This window comes from Acytostelium subglobosum (genome assembly GCF_000787575.1).
Source record: "Acytostelium subglobosum LB1 DNA, scaffold: scaffold13, whole genome shotgun sequence".
NCBI classification, from domain to species: domain Eukaryota; phylum Evosea; class Eumycetozoa; order Acytosteliales; family Acytosteliaceae; genus Acytostelium; species Acytostelium subglobosum.
Window position 1 is genome coordinate 460,637 of NW_012236520.1, and position 17,395 is coordinate 478,031.

The 17,395-nt window shown below is 44.6% G+C and overlaps 9 protein-coding genes across 9 annotated transcripts; 4 read left to right on the forward strand and 5 right to left on the reverse strand.

Annotated features, from left to right (window-relative positions):
* Window positions 1–361: 361 nt before the first annotated feature.
* Window positions 362–1,716, forward strand: SAMD00019534_068550 (hypothetical protein; the record flags this gene model as incomplete). The annotated part of the gene is made up of 5 exons (XM_012897967.1): window positions 362–577; window positions 662–748; window positions 817–1,050; window positions 1,134–1,255; window positions 1,359–1,716. The coding sequence occupies 5 exons, from the start codon at window positions 362–364 to the stop codon at window positions 1,714–1,716; spliced, it is 1,017 nt and encodes a 338-aa protein (XP_012753421.1).
* Window positions 1,717–1,969: 253 nt separating this feature from the next.
* On the reverse strand, window positions 1,970–5,085 carry SAMD00019534_068560 (hypothetical protein; the record flags this gene model as incomplete). The annotated part of the gene is made up of 3 exons (XM_012897968.1): window positions 1,970–2,112; window positions 2,181–4,971; window positions 5,056–5,085. 3 exons carry the CDS (start codon window positions 5,083–5,085, stop codon window positions 1,970–1,972), a joined length of 2,964 nt encoding a protein of 987 aa, XP_012753422.1.
* Window positions 5,086–5,117: 32 nt separating this feature from the next.
* Window positions 5,118–7,726, reverse strand: SAMD00019534_068570 (hypothetical protein; the record flags this gene model as incomplete). The annotated part of the gene is made up of 2 exons (XM_012897969.1): window positions 5,118–7,260; window positions 7,332–7,726. 2 exons carry the CDS (start codon window positions 7,724–7,726, stop codon window positions 5,118–5,120), a joined length of 2,538 nt encoding a protein of 845 aa, XP_012753423.1.
* Window positions 7,727–8,703: 977 nt separating this feature from the next.
* On the forward strand, window positions 8,704–10,118 carry SAMD00019534_068580 (hypothetical protein; the record flags this gene model as incomplete). Its single annotated transcript, XM_012897970.1, has 5 exons — window positions 8,704–9,305; window positions 9,361–9,465; window positions 9,548–9,684; window positions 9,798–9,965; window positions 10,033–10,118. Coding segments are annotated over 5 exons (1,098 nt in total), but the record flags the coding sequence as incomplete, so codon positions are not given.
* Window positions 10,119–10,247: 129 nt separating this feature from the next.
* SAMD00019534_068590 (hypothetical protein) lies at window positions 10,248–11,687 on the reverse strand (the record flags this gene model as incomplete). The annotated part of the gene is made up of 1 exon (XM_012897971.1): window positions 10,248–11,687. A coding segment is annotated over one exon (1,440 nt), but the record flags the coding sequence as incomplete, so codon positions are not given.
* Window positions 11,688–13,051: 1,364 nt separating this feature from the next.
* Window positions 13,052–13,378, forward strand: SAMD00019534_068600 (hypothetical protein; the record flags this gene model as incomplete). The annotated part of the gene is made up of 1 exon (XM_012897972.1): window positions 13,052–13,378. One exon carries the CDS (start codon window positions 13,052–13,054, stop codon window positions 13,376–13,378), a length of 327 nt encoding a protein of 108 aa, XP_012753426.1.
* Window positions 13,379–13,449: 71 nt separating this feature from the next.
* SAMD00019534_068610 (hypothetical protein) lies at window positions 13,450–14,103 on the reverse strand (the record flags this gene model as incomplete). Its single annotated transcript, XM_012897973.1, has 1 exon — window positions 13,450–14,103. One exon carries the CDS (start codon window positions 14,101–14,103, stop codon window positions 13,450–13,452), a length of 654 nt encoding a protein of 217 aa, XP_012753427.1.
* Window positions 14,104–14,444: 341 nt separating this feature from the next.
* On the reverse strand, window positions 14,445–15,665 carry SAMD00019534_068620 (hypothetical protein; the record flags this gene model as incomplete). Its single annotated transcript, XM_012897974.1, has 3 exons — window positions 14,445–15,036; window positions 15,110–15,446; window positions 15,560–15,665. The coding sequence occupies 3 exons, from the start codon at window positions 15,663–15,665 to the stop codon at window positions 14,445–14,447; spliced, it is 1,035 nt and encodes a 344-aa protein (XP_012753428.1).
* A 1,024-nt stretch (window positions 15,666–16,689) lies between these two features.
* On the forward strand, window positions 16,690–17,351 carry SAMD00019534_068630 (hypothetical protein; the record flags this gene model as incomplete). Its single annotated transcript, XM_012897975.1, has 2 exons — window positions 16,690–17,045; window positions 17,138–17,351. The coding sequence occupies 2 exons, from the start codon at window positions 16,690–16,692 to the stop codon at window positions 17,349–17,351; spliced, it is 570 nt and encodes a 189-aa protein (XP_012753429.1).
* Between the last annotated feature and the right edge of the window lie 44 nt (window positions 17,352–17,395).

Here is a 17,395-nt window from a genome sequence, read left to right on the forward strand (position 1 = left end):
TATTATCTGTTTGTTGTTGTATTGATTAAAACAAATAATTGTGACCTGTCTTCAACTCAAGCTAGCTCTAGAGAGGATATCTATGCTATTTTCCAAGAATCATTCTATTGACAATGTAACACTACCAAACATAGAAGTGATAAAGTTATGTATCCAAACTTGTCAGATCTGAGCTGGTACCACGCAAGTTCACCAAAAGCATCAGATTTCATTTTTTAGGTTAAAGTTATGGGTCAAAGCAAAGTTTTAAATACATGATGAAGCGCCAATCTTCATTGTTGTTTTATAACAAACAGATAATAATAATAATAACAACATATTCATATATACATACATCCCTTTGTTTTATAATCAATAAATAATGTTTTCACAAGGTGATACAGAACTGCCAAGTCCTCCAAGTGATAGTATCTCATGTTTGAAGTTCTCACCACAGCAGAACTATCTCATTGCAGGATCATGGGATAACAAGGTCAGATGTTGGGAGATCACTGCATCGAGCTACTCAGCACCTCAAGGTGTACCAAAGGCAATGGCTGACTACGAAGCACCGATTCTATGTACAGATTGGATGCCTGTATGTTCATCACTACGACCATTCATTCATTCAATCATGTTGATCAATCGATATAACTAACATTCAAGTTCCTCATACATATAGGATTGCACTAAAGTGATGATAGGAGGATGTGATAACAAGGCAAAGTTGTGGGACTTGGCTACCAATCAACTTACACAGATCGCTCAGGTATGTATCATCTTCGCGATCAATCAATCGATCAATCAACTAACAAATGAACATTCTATCACCCTCAGCATAACGCACCTATTAAGGACCTGTTTTGGATTAAAGAGAAGAATGTAATGGTCACAGGTAGCTGGGACAAGACACTCAAGTACTGGGACATCAGACAACAGAATCCAGTCTTTTCAATCGATCTACCAGAGCGTGTCTATTCAATGGACGTTGTCGGTGAGACATTGGCCATTGCGACCGCTGACAGGAAGGCACATGTATTCAACATGAACAATCCAAACCAACCATTCAAGGTATGTTATATATAGTGCAACTACTGATTGAGAAAATCATCTCACTTACTCATTCAATCAATCAATCGATCAATCATATGTAGAGCATTGAATCCCCACTCAAATATCAAACAAGATGTATCGCCCTGTTCACAGATCAGAAGGGATTCGCCCTTGGTTCAATAGAGGGAAGAGTTGCCATTCAATCATTCGAAGAGAATCCAGAGTAAGTAGTAGTACCCTTGAGTGAGATAACAGAGCCTGTCAACAACGCACACAACACTGACATGACATAACACATCATTCACTTGGTCTCAATCAAACATCAGTTATACATTCACATTCAAGTGTCATAGAGACCCGGTGGAGAAGAGCTCACAAAAGCCAGAGGTGGCATATGCAGTCAACAATATCTCATTTGCTCATCGATACACAACGTTTGCCACAGCAGGATCAGATGGAACATTCAGCTTCTGGGACAAGGACTCAAAGAGCAGACTAAAGCAATTCAACAAACAGCCCAACTCTATCACTTCGGCGTCATTCAATGCAGACAACACATTGTATGCCTATGGTGTATCATACGATTGGTCACGAGGAATGAATCCAAGCGCTCCAAAGGACATCAAGATATGTGTCCACGTCGTACCCGACACCGAGATCAAAGGAAAGGGAAGAAAGAAGTGATCAATGTCGTCTTTCACAACCAATATCAACCAACTCAACAACAAAGTTCCAGTCAGCAGTGTCCCTCAATTTGGGAGCACTTTATTCAAGTGTCTTTCGTTCTTCTTTCAAATGAATATGATCAATCAACCAATCCGATCGATCAATCAAGTTTGCGAGTGTGGACCATGATGGTGTTGTCTTTAGTTTATCAATCAAGTCCTCGTTTGGGGACACGTCTATCTCATCAAGGTTGCTTGCTTGCTTGCTTGCTTTATTCAATTCCAATCGATTGCTTGAATATTGTGTAGCGCTCAGATGCAGTCTCTAGCAACAGGAACTTGTAGTCCGAGAGTTCTTTGATGAGTTCCTTCATTCGATTGATCACCTCTATCGTATCCTTCTCGCTTTCAATGTCTAATTTGTTTGGTTTGTTTGTTTGTTAGTGTACATGTTCATTGTTGGGTTGGCTGAAGATAACTTACTCTGCTTGTTGAGGTCACTGATCCTTGAACATTGTAGACGGAGTAGTCGCCTGCACTCTAGTAGCAGTTCTCGTTTACCAATGAATAGCTTATATGGTGCGTGGCTCTTCTCTGGATTGAAGAGGATATTGAAGGTTGTGGATGTGCCAGCGTGTGGATATACATGAGTGGTGGTGGTTGTGGCGGCGTTGTTGTTGTTGGACGTCGCTATTGTTGTCGATGTTGTTGTAGTGTTAAGGGTTTTTACAGGTGGCGTAGATGAGGATGTGATGGTGGAAGATGAAGGAGGTGTAGGTGTAGTCGCGGTTGTGGATGAGCCAGGTTGTGTCTTGATCGGGATAGGGGTCGTTCCTTGTCCATTGGCCAAAGGAGCTGCTGTGGTTATGGAGGAGGATGGCTTTGCCATTGGCTTTGACACCATTGTCGGTTGTCCTACTGGTGTTGGAGGACCCTTGGACATTGCCGATGGAACAGTGCTTGGGCCAGTGCCAGTCGTTGGTCCTGTCTGGGGACGTGCTACAGCTGCACCTGTCGTAGTCTGCTGAGTCGGTGCAACCTTTGATGAAGTGGTCTGAGGGGTCTGTGGACTTGCTGCTGGTGCTGGTGGCTTGACCGTGCCAGGTGCTGTTGTTGTAGGTGCGCCAGGCGTTGTTGATGTGGCTGGCCTTGGCTTGGCCACCTGTTGCTGAATGTTTGAGGGTGGAGGTACCTTTGGTGGGTTCTTGTGAATGCAACATGGACAGGTGTATATCTTTTGACCAGCTGCATTTATGATCACCTGTGGCCCTTGAATAGTTCCCTTCTTGACTGGCGCAGTGTTGGGCATTGCTGGTGTGCCAGTTGAATGTTGTTTTGAAACAGGGGATGATGTCGGCATTGGTGTAGTTGGCGTTGATATTGATGGTGGTGGTTGTTGGGATGGAGAGGCAGCAATTGGCTTCTGCGTTGAGGCACCTGCTGGTGCAGGTGGCGGTTGAGTAGTACCAGCTGGTTTAGCTGGTTGCTTCTGGATCGATGATGATGCTGGTAGAGGTTGTGAAGATGATGATAGTGTTGGTGCTGTTGTTGTCGTTGATGTTGTCGCGGCTATGTTGGTGTTGGTCGTCAGAGCTGCTGCCTTGGGTTGGCTCGTAATAGGCTGTGGACTGCTCTTTAATGTGGATGGAGTGGTTGGAGGTGGTGGCTGTGGAGTTGGAGGTTGTGCAGTAGCACCAATGGGTCTTGGTGCTGCTGTTGTCGCTGTTGTGGGAGGAACCGAGTTCGGACTTGGTTTTGATATCATTGGCGCTGCTGCTGCTGCTGATGCTGATGGCTGTGTCGTCGTAGTTGCCATTGGCTTAGCTGCTGCTGGTGCTGCTGGTGCTGTTGTAACTTGTTGTGTCGTCGTGGTCGTGGCCATTGGCTTGGCCAATGTCTGTGTAATTGTTGCTGTGCCAGTAGTCGTCGTTTGTGTTGTAGAAGTTGTTGATGTTACTGCAGGTTGTTTGGATAGTACAGGGGTAGCACCACCTGGTGCTGGTGGCGTTGCTACTGGAGTCGAAGAGGGTGCAGGGACCGTTGGTGATGGAGCTGGAGCTGGCTGAGTTGTAGTCGTCGTTGTTGTTGCCATTGGTTTACTCTGAGGAGGTTGTTGTTGTGGTTGTGGTTGTTGTGGTCTTGTCTGAGTTGCCTGCGGCGTCCCTACGGCAGGAGTTGTGATGTTTGTTTTGTTGTTGGGCATTTGTGTCGCTCTCATAGTTGTTGTTGCAGTTTGAGATATCTGAGGCTGTGGATGTGGATGTGGATGGGGATATGTGATCGCTGGCTTCTCTTTGATCGTGGAAGTGATGCTTGATGGTGCCTTCTTGATGATAATGTCCTTTGTTAGGAGTGTTGTGACTGTTTGTTCGGCAGCCTTTAGAACATTGTCAAAGAGAAGTGTGATGATGGACCTGTCATTGATGTCTGAGATGTACTGACAGCTGCCAAAGATCGAGTTGTAGTTCGATATGAAGTCCTTTTCCTCAAAGATCGATGAGATGTATTCAAAGAAGCACTTCTGCTTGGCCACCACAGACATTGATCCAACATTGAGAAAGTCCGCTGAGAATGCCGGTATTGATGCGAGTGACTCGCGTGCCACTGTGCCAGGCTCAGTCTTGGCAGTCGACTGCACAAATGTTGGGAACTTGATGTTGGGATTGGGCGTCATTGTGTCGAGCTTGGCCTCCAGCCACAGCTGCAACTTGACACGATCTGTTGACTGCAGCACTGACTCTACAATCTTGCCAACAGTGTCCTGTCCGGCCGTCGACATGATGACCATCTGTGTCTGAATGACTGTTTGAGTGGGTGGGCCTTGGAGGTGGTGGTGGTGATTGTGGTGGCTGTGGACCACGGGTTGCTGCTCCTCCTCGGGGTCAGCACTGAACTCCCAGACCTCCTGACCGACACCCATCTCGCGCTTGAGCTCGTCCGCACCGACCCAGAAACCCTTGGTCTTGTTCATGTTGAACATGACCACCTTGTACTTGGGTCCCTTGACGCTGTCGATGTTCTTGGGCTCGGTGGGCAGGGTGTTGTTTGTCGCGTGCTTGGGTGTGGTCTCGTCGCCAACGTCCAACACCTTCACCTCGAACCACTTGCCCTGCGGGAAGATCTCATAGTGCTGATAGAAATAAAATGCTGCTGCGCCCACCTGATACTCTGCCAAGGCATTAACGCTCTCTGTTGTTGTCGTCTTCTTGTTGATCTTTGAAGGGTTCTTGGGCAGTCTTGACTGTGCCGTTACATTCCTGCTGAATCTGAATGACTGTGTTGCGCGTAGTTTAGGATTGTGTCGTTAGTGATCAGCTAGGCGCGAGCGAGTCATTGGGATGGCGATCGATAAACATACTCTCCTTGATGCTCTTGCCTTCTTCTTCATGCGAGGGTCTTCATCAGAGATGGACGGCCTCTTCAAAGCTGGCTGGGGCCAGCAACTGTGGGCGTGGCTTGCGTGTAGGGTGATTGTGAAGCAGTAGCTGTGGCGGCGGTGGCTGTGGGTGTTGCCATCGTTGCCGGGCCTGTGGGTGTTGCCATCGGTGTGTCAGAAATTGGCGATGCGCCAGAGTCTAGAGTGGTCGCTGATGCGACGGGTGAGGGAGGCGCCTGTGCCTGATGCGGAATGGTGATGCGCGCCCTCGTCTCATCCATCTGTAGGCCAAACAATGGCGCCAGAAGTGTGAGTCGCACGTCGTAGTAAAAGTTCTTGATCTGTGTCGGTGACTTGGTGCCGCACATCAGTGTGGAGATGATGTGCCACTCGCGACCATACGCGCAGAACAGCTCGCGGAACAGCATCTTCTCCTCCTCGTACCACACCGTGGCCTGGAAGTGCTTCTGCACGTGTGGGTCCATTGTGAATCGCTTTGAGCGCTTGGAGCTGGACATGCCAGCCGTTGACAGACCGATCAGGCCCTGCTGGTCGGCCGCGCCCTGCAGCGAGCTGTATGACTTTGGTATGGACGAAGGCAGAACGAGGGACATTGGCGCCGACACGATCGTGTTGAGCTGATCGGTGGATGGCGCGCCCCCGACTCCGCCGACTCCGGTGGCTCCTGCGTGTGCAGCTGCTGCCGCCGCCGCCACCTTGTTGGTTGCCGCCGATATGATCGAATGCATGAGGATGGTGGGATTGTTGGGGCCAATGGAGAGATGCTTGACGGGCTGGTTGTTGACGACGACCGGCTCCTTCTTGGTGAGCAGGTTGCCAAAGATGCTATTGGGGTGTCGCTCCTTCCTCTCGTCGGCCTTGATCGTCGCGAACGATGGCGACACGGGCGATTGCAGAGGAGATAGTGGTGAGAGCGGTGACGTTAGCGAGCACACTGGCGAGAGCATGGGCAGTGGTGCCAGGTCCATGACGCTCGGTGATATAGGTGAAGCCAGTGGCATGGGGAAAGTCATCATTGGCGAAAATGGAGCAAAGAATGGTAGCGAGGGTGGGGCTGCCGAGTGCTCGGGCATGTGATGATGTGGATGTGGATGTGGGTGCGGATGTGGATGTGGATGGAAAGGGTGACTATGATGATGCTGATTGTGCTTGGAGGAGAGAGGTATCGTGGGCAATGGCGCCAGGAATGTGTGATCCAGTTCGTTGGATGTCGTCGTGTTTGGTTGCACCACATGATGGTGTTGTTGCAGCAGCTGAAGTTGTTGTTGCTGTTGTTGTTGCTGTTGTTGTTCATGATGTAACTCTTGCTGTTGTTGTTGTTGCTGTTGCTGCTGCTGTTGTTGTTGCTTTTGTTGTTCTTGTTGCTCCTGTTGCTGTTTCAGCAACTTCTTCTTCTTCTTCTTCCTGCTCTTCTCCTTCTCCTTCTCTTTCTCCTTCTCTCTTTCCTTCTCCTTCTTCTTCTTCTTCTCTCTTTCCTTCTTTCTCTCTTTCTTTGATGTATCCTCATCCTTGTCCTTGTCCTTGTCTTTGTCGCTATCCTTGGTCTTGTCCTTGTCCTTGGACTTTGACTTGTCCTTGTCCTTGTCCACACCAATGTCCTTGTCCTTGCCCTTGTCCTTGCCTTTGACATCGTCTCGCTCGCTGTCTGATGTGTTGATGTTGATCTCAGTGTCTGAGCCACTGCTGCTGTGATCTGGCGTGGTCTCTGCCGTGGTAGAGTATCGCAGGTTTGAATGTGGCAGCTTCTTGTTCTTTAGCTTCGGTGGCACAGTTGTATGTTGCTGATAATGACGACTCAGCTTATTGCCACTACTATTACTTGGTGGCATCTTTGTTGCAATAGTACTCCTGCCTGGGCTGTTGTTGTTGTTGCTGCTCGAACTTTGATCAAAGTTCTCGACATCGTTTATCTGAACAGTGACATCTTCGTCCTCCTCCTTTGTAATATGTATGCCATCTTCACTTCCACTCTTTCGATGCTTCTTTGTCTTTCCTGATTGATTGTCGCTTGTCGATGATGATGATGATGCTGTCGATGTTGATCCTCCATCACCACTCTTCCTCTTCTTTGAATTCGCCGTAGTCGATGTCGTTGTAGTTGTAGTCGTAGACTTCTTCTTCTGCTTCTGCTTCTTCTTTGTGCTGTCATCATCACTCCTTGATGGTCTATGTATGTTTGATCGTCAGTCATTCATTCATTCATTCGGGATGGCATGATTGATGGACCTTCCACATACCTTTTAGATGCAACCTTTGATGATGATTCATCGTCGCTTGACTCACTGGTGACATGATTGGCGTCGCGATGTTGCTGTTGCTTCTTCATTGTACTCTTGCCACCAATACTGCTACTGCTACTGCTACTATTGCTGTTGCTACTGCTACTATTTGTGTTGTTCTTCCGCAGATGATGTATTGTTGGTGGTGCCACTGTATATACTGCCGCTGCTGTTGTTGTAGTTGTAGCATTGGCAGTGTAACTACTGCCACTCATCATTAGAGTTGTAGTGGTTGATGAATCATCATCATCACTATCATTCATAATGTCGATCTCCTCGTCCTCATCTTGAACTTGTTGTTGACTAATGTTATGTTTGGCGCCCTTTCGTTGACGATGTGCCACCGACCCCATCCTTCCTTATCTATATAGTGTATATGTATATATGATCTATGTATATCTACTGTTGAAATATGATCGCTCTCTCAATCAATCAATCTATCAAACTTTCTGTCTCTTCTCTCTTCTCTCTCGCTCTATCTTTATTGTTCTCTTCTCTCTATAAATAATAATGATAATAATAATTAAAGGTTATGTACAGATACACACAAAGCAGGTCGTTGTACACTTATATATACTCTCTACCTGTGATAATGATTGAATGAATGAATGAATGAATGATTGTTGAAGGCTTCAAACACACAACTTTATTTGACTTCATTTGGACTTCCAAACACTCGCACACCTCCTCGGTCTTTTCACAAAAGCCGCCAAATTGGCCTGAAATGTTGTGTGTGTATCTTCGAACATGTCAATGATTGAATGAATGAATAGTCATTGGAATTCTAATAATGTTAATCAAATATAACATTCATTTAATTACTTTTTAAAGTATTAATATCTATCAATTAATTCTTAATTGAATGTTTATATATCTTAATGATTGAATGATTATTTGTTGTAAAAGTGATTAAAATGAATCTTTTCATTTCTATGTTATCTCTTAGATAATATTTATCCTTTTGTTATTCATATTCTACAAACTTTATTACATTTACCACTTGACCATGTTCGGATTTATATTTTTAGAGATATCTTGAAATATCTGTTGTTTTTTTGATCAAAACGATCAGGTGATGATATTTGCTGCTGTGTTGAAAGATGTGTGTTTTGATCCCGACCCACCCTATCACCAACATAAACCACCCCCTAGATGGTGTCTGTTCCTCCCCCTAGTTCCACCATTTGGAGGCCTAGTGTGAACCACCTTGATACTTCTTCCATCAACTTATCATCTTGTTCCCAGAGCCACTACACTACACTCTGAGGCTCATTATTCCTAATCACTTATTCATTCTATCATTCATTCAATCACATAAAGTCAATCAATCAATCAAATAGACAAAGTAGAAGACATGCCAGACTGTGCCTCGCCATCACAATCACAGAGACAGGCGTTGTACATTATCAATATAGTGATCGCTGCACTATCTGTGATTGGTAGTCTGCTCACAATTACGTTCTATCTTTACAGGCGATATAATGAGTACTTGGTGGACAAGGCCGCTGCAGCCAACAACCCATCAACATCATCCACGTCAAATAACAACAAGAATGACTCGATGCAATATATGACTGCGACGCATACACATTCAACTGGCGGTGGTGGCAGCAGCAGCAACAGCAGCAGCCATGGATCAACAACCACACCTTATAACAATAGAAATACAACATACTCTCGACTACCATTCTTGGTGTTCATGCTGGCAGTGTCTGATCTATTCTCATCGATTGATATCATTGCCTCAACTGGATACCTGCTCAGCGACATGAGGGACTACACAAAGACCGTGCATATATTAGGATTCTACCTATCACCTTGTATATTCCTTCGAGCCAACATCCAATTCTGGTACCTTTCCACATTCTTTTGGACTGCATGTATATCATTCTATCTCTACACTCAACTTGCATCGCCAGTTCATGATCAAAAGTAAGTCTACACTCACATACTGGAACTATTCCAATCACTCACACTCCTATTCCAGTCCACATCTCTTAAAGATATTCTCTGGAATTGCACTTGGTATATCATTTGTGATCACTTCATCATTGGTATTCTCCAACTCAATAGTTGTTACATCATCTGGATGGTATGTATCCATATTTGGACATCAATGGAATCATTCCAAATCACTCACTCATTCACTCAATCAATCAATCAATGGATGTTAGGTGTGAACTTAAATGGGTACAAGAGATATGTTTATGGTTCGTACCATTGACATTGTGTATGATTATATGTATATTCTATTACATTCGTTTAAAGAGATTATTCCGTGAGAAGTTCCAATCAAGACTTGGTATCAATGGTATGCTTGGAATGCACTATATATGTCCATCACATCACTATCGTGTGTGATCAATATACTTACTCAATCAGTCAATCAAATGATCAATCAATCAATTGAACAACAACAAACAGATCGTTTAAGACATATTGACATTACAATTACAACTAGACTGGCAATGTATATTCTTGTATTTATAATCATTTGGTTCCCAGACATTATACAGCACATCATCGAGTTTGCTACTGGATGTAGACTCTATCCACTCCTAGTCTTTGAGAGTATCCTAATACCATCACAAGGTAAGATCAATCATTCTTCCATGGAACTATTCCAATCACTCACTCATTCAATCACTCAATCAATCAGGTATTTGGAACTTCTGGGTATACTCATACACGACACAGATTATACATATGAGGAAGTCAGAGGAGACCAAGCGTCTACTTGGTGGATCATAGTTGATGGAAATGAATGAATGAATGAATGAATGAACGAATGGATGTCCCGAGGCATCAATCAATCACATCATGTTTATTATTTATTATCTACATCTAATCACATGTGAAATGAAGTGTTTGGAAGTACAATGGATCATAGTCATTGTATTGGTCCCTTTGGACATGGACCCGAATGATACACGCTGCATGTTGTTCATCAATCATCCGAACGTGTACTGTTTTCTGAAAGCCATACTCTTGATCATATTGGAATCCAATGCGGTATAGTTCAACATTGGGTACATTGGCAACTAATGTTTGGACAAACTGTGCCTCACGGTTGGGTATGCGACGACCACCACGTCGTCCACTGTGTATCGTGCCCCACAATGTGAATGACTTGAGACTGATTGATGACGGAGGCACGTTGGCCCCAACACCAATGTTCAACATCTCCTTGATCAATAGGTTAATACGACGTGGCTGAGTACCCTCCAACGTTTTATGCAAGAAGCCAAAGTCCTTCCACCCACTCAAAGTAAGATGAGTGAGCATCTCTGGAACACTTGCATACCTACCGTATTTGGCGAGACGCTTGCCAAGCTCCAGACATCTGATGCTCGAAAAGGCAGAATCATTACCTTCAAAGATGCATTTGTAATCGGGGGCAAACTTCAGCTCGACCAGTGAGCCAAGTTGAGGTAGGTTGCCACTTAAGTCCATGTTGGTATCGATACATTCCAGTGATGTGAGCGATGATGGTATGCTTTCACGCTCAATTGTGTATTCAAAACCGATGAGCATTGACGTTAATGATTTTGGATACGACCAGCCTGCCACTTTGACCAGATATTTGGACTTGGTGATCAATGTCCCGAGTGACTCTGGCAACACTCCTTGTGCGATCTCTTGATTGAACTGAATTCCCAGACTCAACAATGTGAGTGATTGGGGTAGTGCGCCAGGCATGATCCCTTGATTGAATGAATCACCAAATGTCAATGATGTGATTTGTGATGATGATGATGATGCGAGGCAATCGGTCAATGTGACTGGATGATTGTATCCTCCCAGGTTCAGCTCTGTGAGAGAACTTGGCAATGACCCTACGGGCAATTGTTGATTGAATCCAACTCCAAATTTCAACTTCCTTATTGATTGAGGTAGTATCGCCATCCCACTAACGCCATCAATCAGTGGAAAGTCAAAAAAGAATGGAAGAACCAAAGTCTGTAATGTATGAGGCAGTAAGATATGTTGTGAGAACCGATCATTGTAAAAATACTCTAGTACGATCAATGTGATTAGTGATGGCGGGAGTGATCTTGAATCTAATATGGCTCCTTGAGTAATTGTAAGACTTTCCAGAGATGTTGGCAGTGCTCCTGGAGTGATCGTTTGGCTGAATGATCTTCCAAGCGAGAGAGAATTGAGTGAGCTGGGCAAAGTGTCTGGCGCTATCATCTGATTGAATCCTTTGCCAAACCTCAACGATGTGATCGATGATGGTAGCATGCCTGGCAGTATCGGTCGATCGAATGAATCTCCAAAGTCAAGGTATGTGAGTGACTGAGGCAGTGACAGTGTGGCAGACCGGGATGAGGCCTCATTGGGCGACGAATTGATCAAAGGTTTATTGAACGATGGTCCCAGCTCTAGATGTGTGAGTGATGCAGGCAAATATGAAGGTGATTGATAACGCAACAACCTCATATATTGTTGTTTAAGATCATCATGTGCATATTGATTGAATCTGACCAGTTTGTTATTCATTATATTATTATATAATCGTTTACAAGTGAGCATCAGATATATCATTTCAAAGTATCTATCATTCATACAATTGATTATCTTTACAAAGGTCAATATTGATAATTGATCAAAGTATGATGTTGACAGTCTTATTAGTTGTTGTTGTTCATCAAACACGATGACCACTCTCTTCACCTCTTCATCATCATCATCATCATATTCTTCTTCCTCTTCATAATTCTCTTCCTCTTCCTTATCATAATAATATTTAACTTTGTCATTGAATTCCAACATATCTATGTTTATCTTTATATAAATGAAATGCTTAATTGAGATCGATTGGATTTTAAAAATTCTTCATTTTTATATGATTGATGATCGATTCAGTGGTCGAATGATTTAATATTAAGTATCTGGAATGATTCCCCAAACTTATCAATTTTGGAATAATAATTCAAATCAATCACATACTATAACACACAAGCCGCTATGGAACTAAATCAAGTTTGTTTATTAATTTATCATCCAACTAATATCTAATCTGATGCCAAACCAAGTGTCTGGAATAATATTGGATCAATCTTTTGATTGTTACTCTTATGATTAATGTCCACCATCTCAATTTCCAACTGCTCTTTGATTCAATCAAGGTTTACTGATAATGGTTGAACTCGTCTCGCGAAAGTACTCCCAAACACCCAGAGACAGGTGATCATTAATTGAGATAGTGATCAAAAATGAACTTCGCCTCATTCGTTTCAGAATCAAACAAATTGATTTATTTTAATTTTCTCATGAGAATGTGTATCCTTCTCAGTTTCGACGCATGTGCACCTCGCCAATCGACCCCCAAGCACTGCTAACTTGACGAAGTATTGTATCTTGCTCATCACTTTACACTTAGGTCATCATACTCACATCCAATCAACAAGTATATATCTTTCATCCAATTGAACAACAGCGCGATACATCCATCCATCATCCATCCACCATCTCCAAATGCATCATTGATGGACACGATACAACGCAATGTGATGGATACGAAGCGAGCGATACAAAGTGAACATCTTGACATTCAAGCGATATGACACAATCGATTGATGAGGATGGGGTGGGCGACACAGCAATAGCAAGCAACACAAGATCATCATACTCACTCAATCAAACACTTTGACACAACAACACAAACAAACAGAATGAAATACGTTGCTGCCTACCTTTTGCTCACCCTCGGAGGAAACGCCTCCCCATCTGCTGCTGATGTCGCCAAGGTCCTCAGCTCCGTCGGTGTTGAGTCTGACTCTGCCCGCGTCGATGCCCTGATTGCTGAGCTCTCTGGCAAGGACGTCGCTGCCCTCATTGCCGCTGGCAAGGGTAAGATCGGTGCTGCCCCAGCTGCCTCTGCCGCCGCTGCCCCAGTTGCCGCTGCCGCCGCCGCCCCAGCTGCCGCCGCTGCTGCTCCAAAGAAGGAGGAGAAGAAGGAGGAGTCCGATGACGATATGGGAATGGGTCTCTTTGATTAAAACAAATATACATATATATTTGGCTCGAATAAAGCTGACTACCTTTGACCTAATGATGTCCACTGGCCTGGCTACAGTCGCTGGAGGTTGGCCAACTCTACTCGCTCATAGTTGGCCAACTGTTTCATGAAGCCTTGATTGGGCTGTACTTGTTTTCGAGCGCTCTTGACAATGGAGTGACAGATGGATAGTGGCTGCCGCAGACGACGGATGAGGAATGCGATCAGGACCGTAGCACTGCGCGACACTCCAGCATTGCAATGTACCAGCACGCCAGTGTCTCGAGTGATTGCCTCGTCCAGGAACTTGAAACATGGTGGCAGGCAATCGACTATGTTCTGATCAATATCGTCCAGAATGTCCACGCTTAGGTAGGTAATGGAGGGGTCGGCTGTGAATGCGTTCTGGATGCCAAAGCCAACGTTCAAAATCATTGTGATTGAGTTATGGGATAGTTCCTCTCGATTGAATGCTGCATCCTGTGAGCCAATGTAGAGGCGTGCCTTGTCGCCATATGTGGACAAGTCGCATTTGTACACCTTGTCATCGGGTGATCTATCAATGATGTAGCCACATGATGGTGCGCCATCCACTGCCAATCCAACAGACTCGTGTCCATTTTGATTCATATTGATGACAACCTTTGAACCATCTTTATTCGTAACGATCGTTTCCACATTCCTAAGTGATCTCTTCTTTGTCAATTCTTCCAATAATGATGACATTAGTATCTGTATCTGTTTGATTGAGAATCCGTTTGTGTGATTGGGCGTGTTTGATCACTTTTTACCTGAAATGGAGTTGTGTTTTTGATTGATTGAGTTCGCTCAGTGCACTGATTTGTGATTGATTGATCAATTTACAAGTTTGTTTCAAGGTTTATTATTATAAATAATATCGATGGGAAGAGTCAATGTCAGATCGATAGACACTGCAGAGTGTAATAGAGGAGGGAGGGGAGTAGTGGGTTTGGAAGGTCCAGGATCAAAGGAGGCCTCGAGGCCTCTTGGTCCAAGATCTTTGAAAAGTTGTAAAGGAAGGAAGGAAGGAAAGAAGGAGTGGGAGTCTAAAAGTGTATCTTGAGTATCTGATTGATGATGTTCCTGCGAACGGCATCAAACACTACAGTGATGTTCTCGACGTCGATGGCAGTGGTGACGTGGGCCACGATGGACTTGCCAGGTGGGACACGTGACAGGTACTTGTTGCGAATGAACTCCAGACAGCGGTCATAGTCACTGCCGCCTTGGAACTCGCGATGATAGTTTACAATTGGATCCTTGATGATCTTCTCGCGGAACAGGTCGTTCTTGTTGAAGAACAGCACGATCGACACGTTCTTGAACAGCGGGTTGTTGACAATGTCCGCCCAGAGCTTGACGCTGTCCTGCAGGCGATTTGTGGCGCCATCCTCCACCAGATTCATATTGTAATCACTAAGTGATACACAGAATATAATTGTACGGACGTCGTCAAAGTAGTGCATCCACTTCTTCCTCTCATTCTTCTGGCCGCCCACGTCCAGCAACCTAAACTTTACATCCTCCACCATGAACTCTGTCTCCTTCATGCCCGTGGTCCTCTGGCGACATCTCAATACATCATCCTGTGTCGGTATATAATCCTCCGCTCCAATTCTATCAATATGTTTCATGCAACTATGATTTGAAGTGTGAGTATGTGGTGGGGTGGGGGCTGGAATCATTCCAATCACTCATGTGCAATACATACTATCCTGCTACATCTGGAAGATTGATCTTGTCACGATGATCTTCGTAGAGTTGTTGGATGGCTGGGTCACTCCATAGACTTTTGATGTCATCGCACATGTGTGACTCTAGTGGCAGTTCAAAGGTGTTGCATCGTGCATAATGTTTGGCGCGATCAGTTAATGGATCCTCAACATTGAGATTGAATTGTTCCAGATTTCTAATCAAAGTCTGTAGACATTGTAATACATTTGATTGCATAATGTCCCTAAAATCCTTAACCTCATCATCCTTAAATCCATCCGTATGTATATATCTCATCTGTTTGGCAATTGTTGATTTGCCAGATTCTCCAGCGCCTGAATATTTGATTGATTGATTGGGTGGTCGATTGAGTGTGTTAGTGTGTGATGAGCTATTGAGTGATTGGAATGATTCCAGTGAGTGAATGGATGGATCACAAAACACATACCTAGTAACAGGACTTTGATTTCCCTGTCCAAGTGTCTTTTTTCATTTGCCAGCTCTTTGTCAATTGCTGAACTTTGCTTCTTTTCCGTGCTGATTGTGCAGCCCATTGTTGTAGTTATATAGTTTGTATAGTGTAATGTAGTAATACAATGTTTGATTGATTGATTGATTGATTGAATGATGTGGAAAGGGCGGGTGAAGGCCAAAAGGGTCCAAATGAAGGTTTGGAGAATATGTGTATAGTTGTAGTAGTTGTAATAGGTAATAGGTTGGTGGTGCAGTGAAGATGGATTAAGGGCGTTATTGACAAGTGGTCCTGAATGGATGGAGTAGTATTGGTGTTGCTTGTGCAATGATGGTTATTATTTGTGTTGCCGCCCAGTTTGTGTGTGCTAAAGAATTGCTTTAATGAATGAATCCTGCTTGGCACACTTGAGTGTAATGGGTGGGGCAAGTTGTGTGAAAGTCTATCTGAATCATTGTCTGTGTGGGGGTAATTTGATGAGCTTGAGAAATGCGTGTGTGGTGATGATCGTACTTTGCGAGATCATAAAGCTCAAAGTGGGCACAACCAAGATTTCAATCATAGGATGGAAGGACGCTTTCGCCCTATGGGATGGCTCCCCCACCAATCAGGATATTTTGTGATCTAAAATAAACAAAAAAAAAATCATAAACGTGATTGATCAAAGGAAGTTGTTATTACCAATCGATTAAGGAAATAGAAATATATATTTTACTTCCTATTAATAGCATTTTTAATTGATTGATAGCATTTTAGTTCATGCATAATTAACTTAGTTTTTAAAAAAAAAAACACATAATTTTCCGATAAAGTTTGAGAATTGGAAACAACTCAAATCCAAATGCTCTATCATATAAGGGTTAGTATCCTGGACTTTGAATCCAGTCATCTGAGTTCGAATCTCAGTAGAGCAAAAACTTTTTGACCTCGAGAATACCGAGGTATAAGGGGGATAGTTCCCGTGCCTTTTTTGATGAAGATTAGAAAAACCGAAACGAGTGATACAGTTACTATCTGTTACTCGATCACTCAATCTAGCAAAGTCAATACATCAACTCTCAATCAACAACAGCAGTACTCAGGTGAGTGCCCTGTCACAGATTACAATGGGAGCGGAGTCATTCTTCGCAAGGTATGGCCCGATCAATGATCGTGCGCCACCCTCATCGCAGTCATCATACGACGTGCGAATCTTCTACCCTGGCGCAGCGCTGCTGCCAGAGGACTACATGAAAGGTCTGCGCTTGCACATGCGTGTAAGCAGATCGTACCCATCAGGCACTGCTGCCTCTAAGGATAGCAGTGCACTCCGTGGCTTGACCGTTGAAGGCAAAGCCTACTCTTCTGCCGAACTCAGCAAGCTTGTTGAGCACTTCCGCGGCAACGCTTGCACTCTCACTGGCGCCTCATCACCCGTCAGCGCCCGTCTGTTTGTGCCATCCCACCACTTCGTCGAGATGACGTTTGTGGCCACCAAGGACGACGGCGCCCGTACCAAGCCGACSGACATCTCAGAGTTGTGTCCTCCATCGTTTGTACATCACCATGTCGCAGACTCTCGTCACACGATCACACTGCTGTGGCCCTCAGCCACCCAGTTCGAGTCGCTCAAGGACGACATCATGGTCAACCCCAACGTGGCTGCCTCACGCGTCGTGCCCTTCAAGAAGCGCTCGAGCACCCGCACCCGCAAGGCGCGCAAGCAAGCTCAGTCCGCGTCCGCCAAGGCTACGCCTTCCAAGGCGACGCCCAACAAGCCCGCGGCTGACAAGCCTGTGAGCTCACCTCCCAAGTCCGACAGCGCCGAGGCTT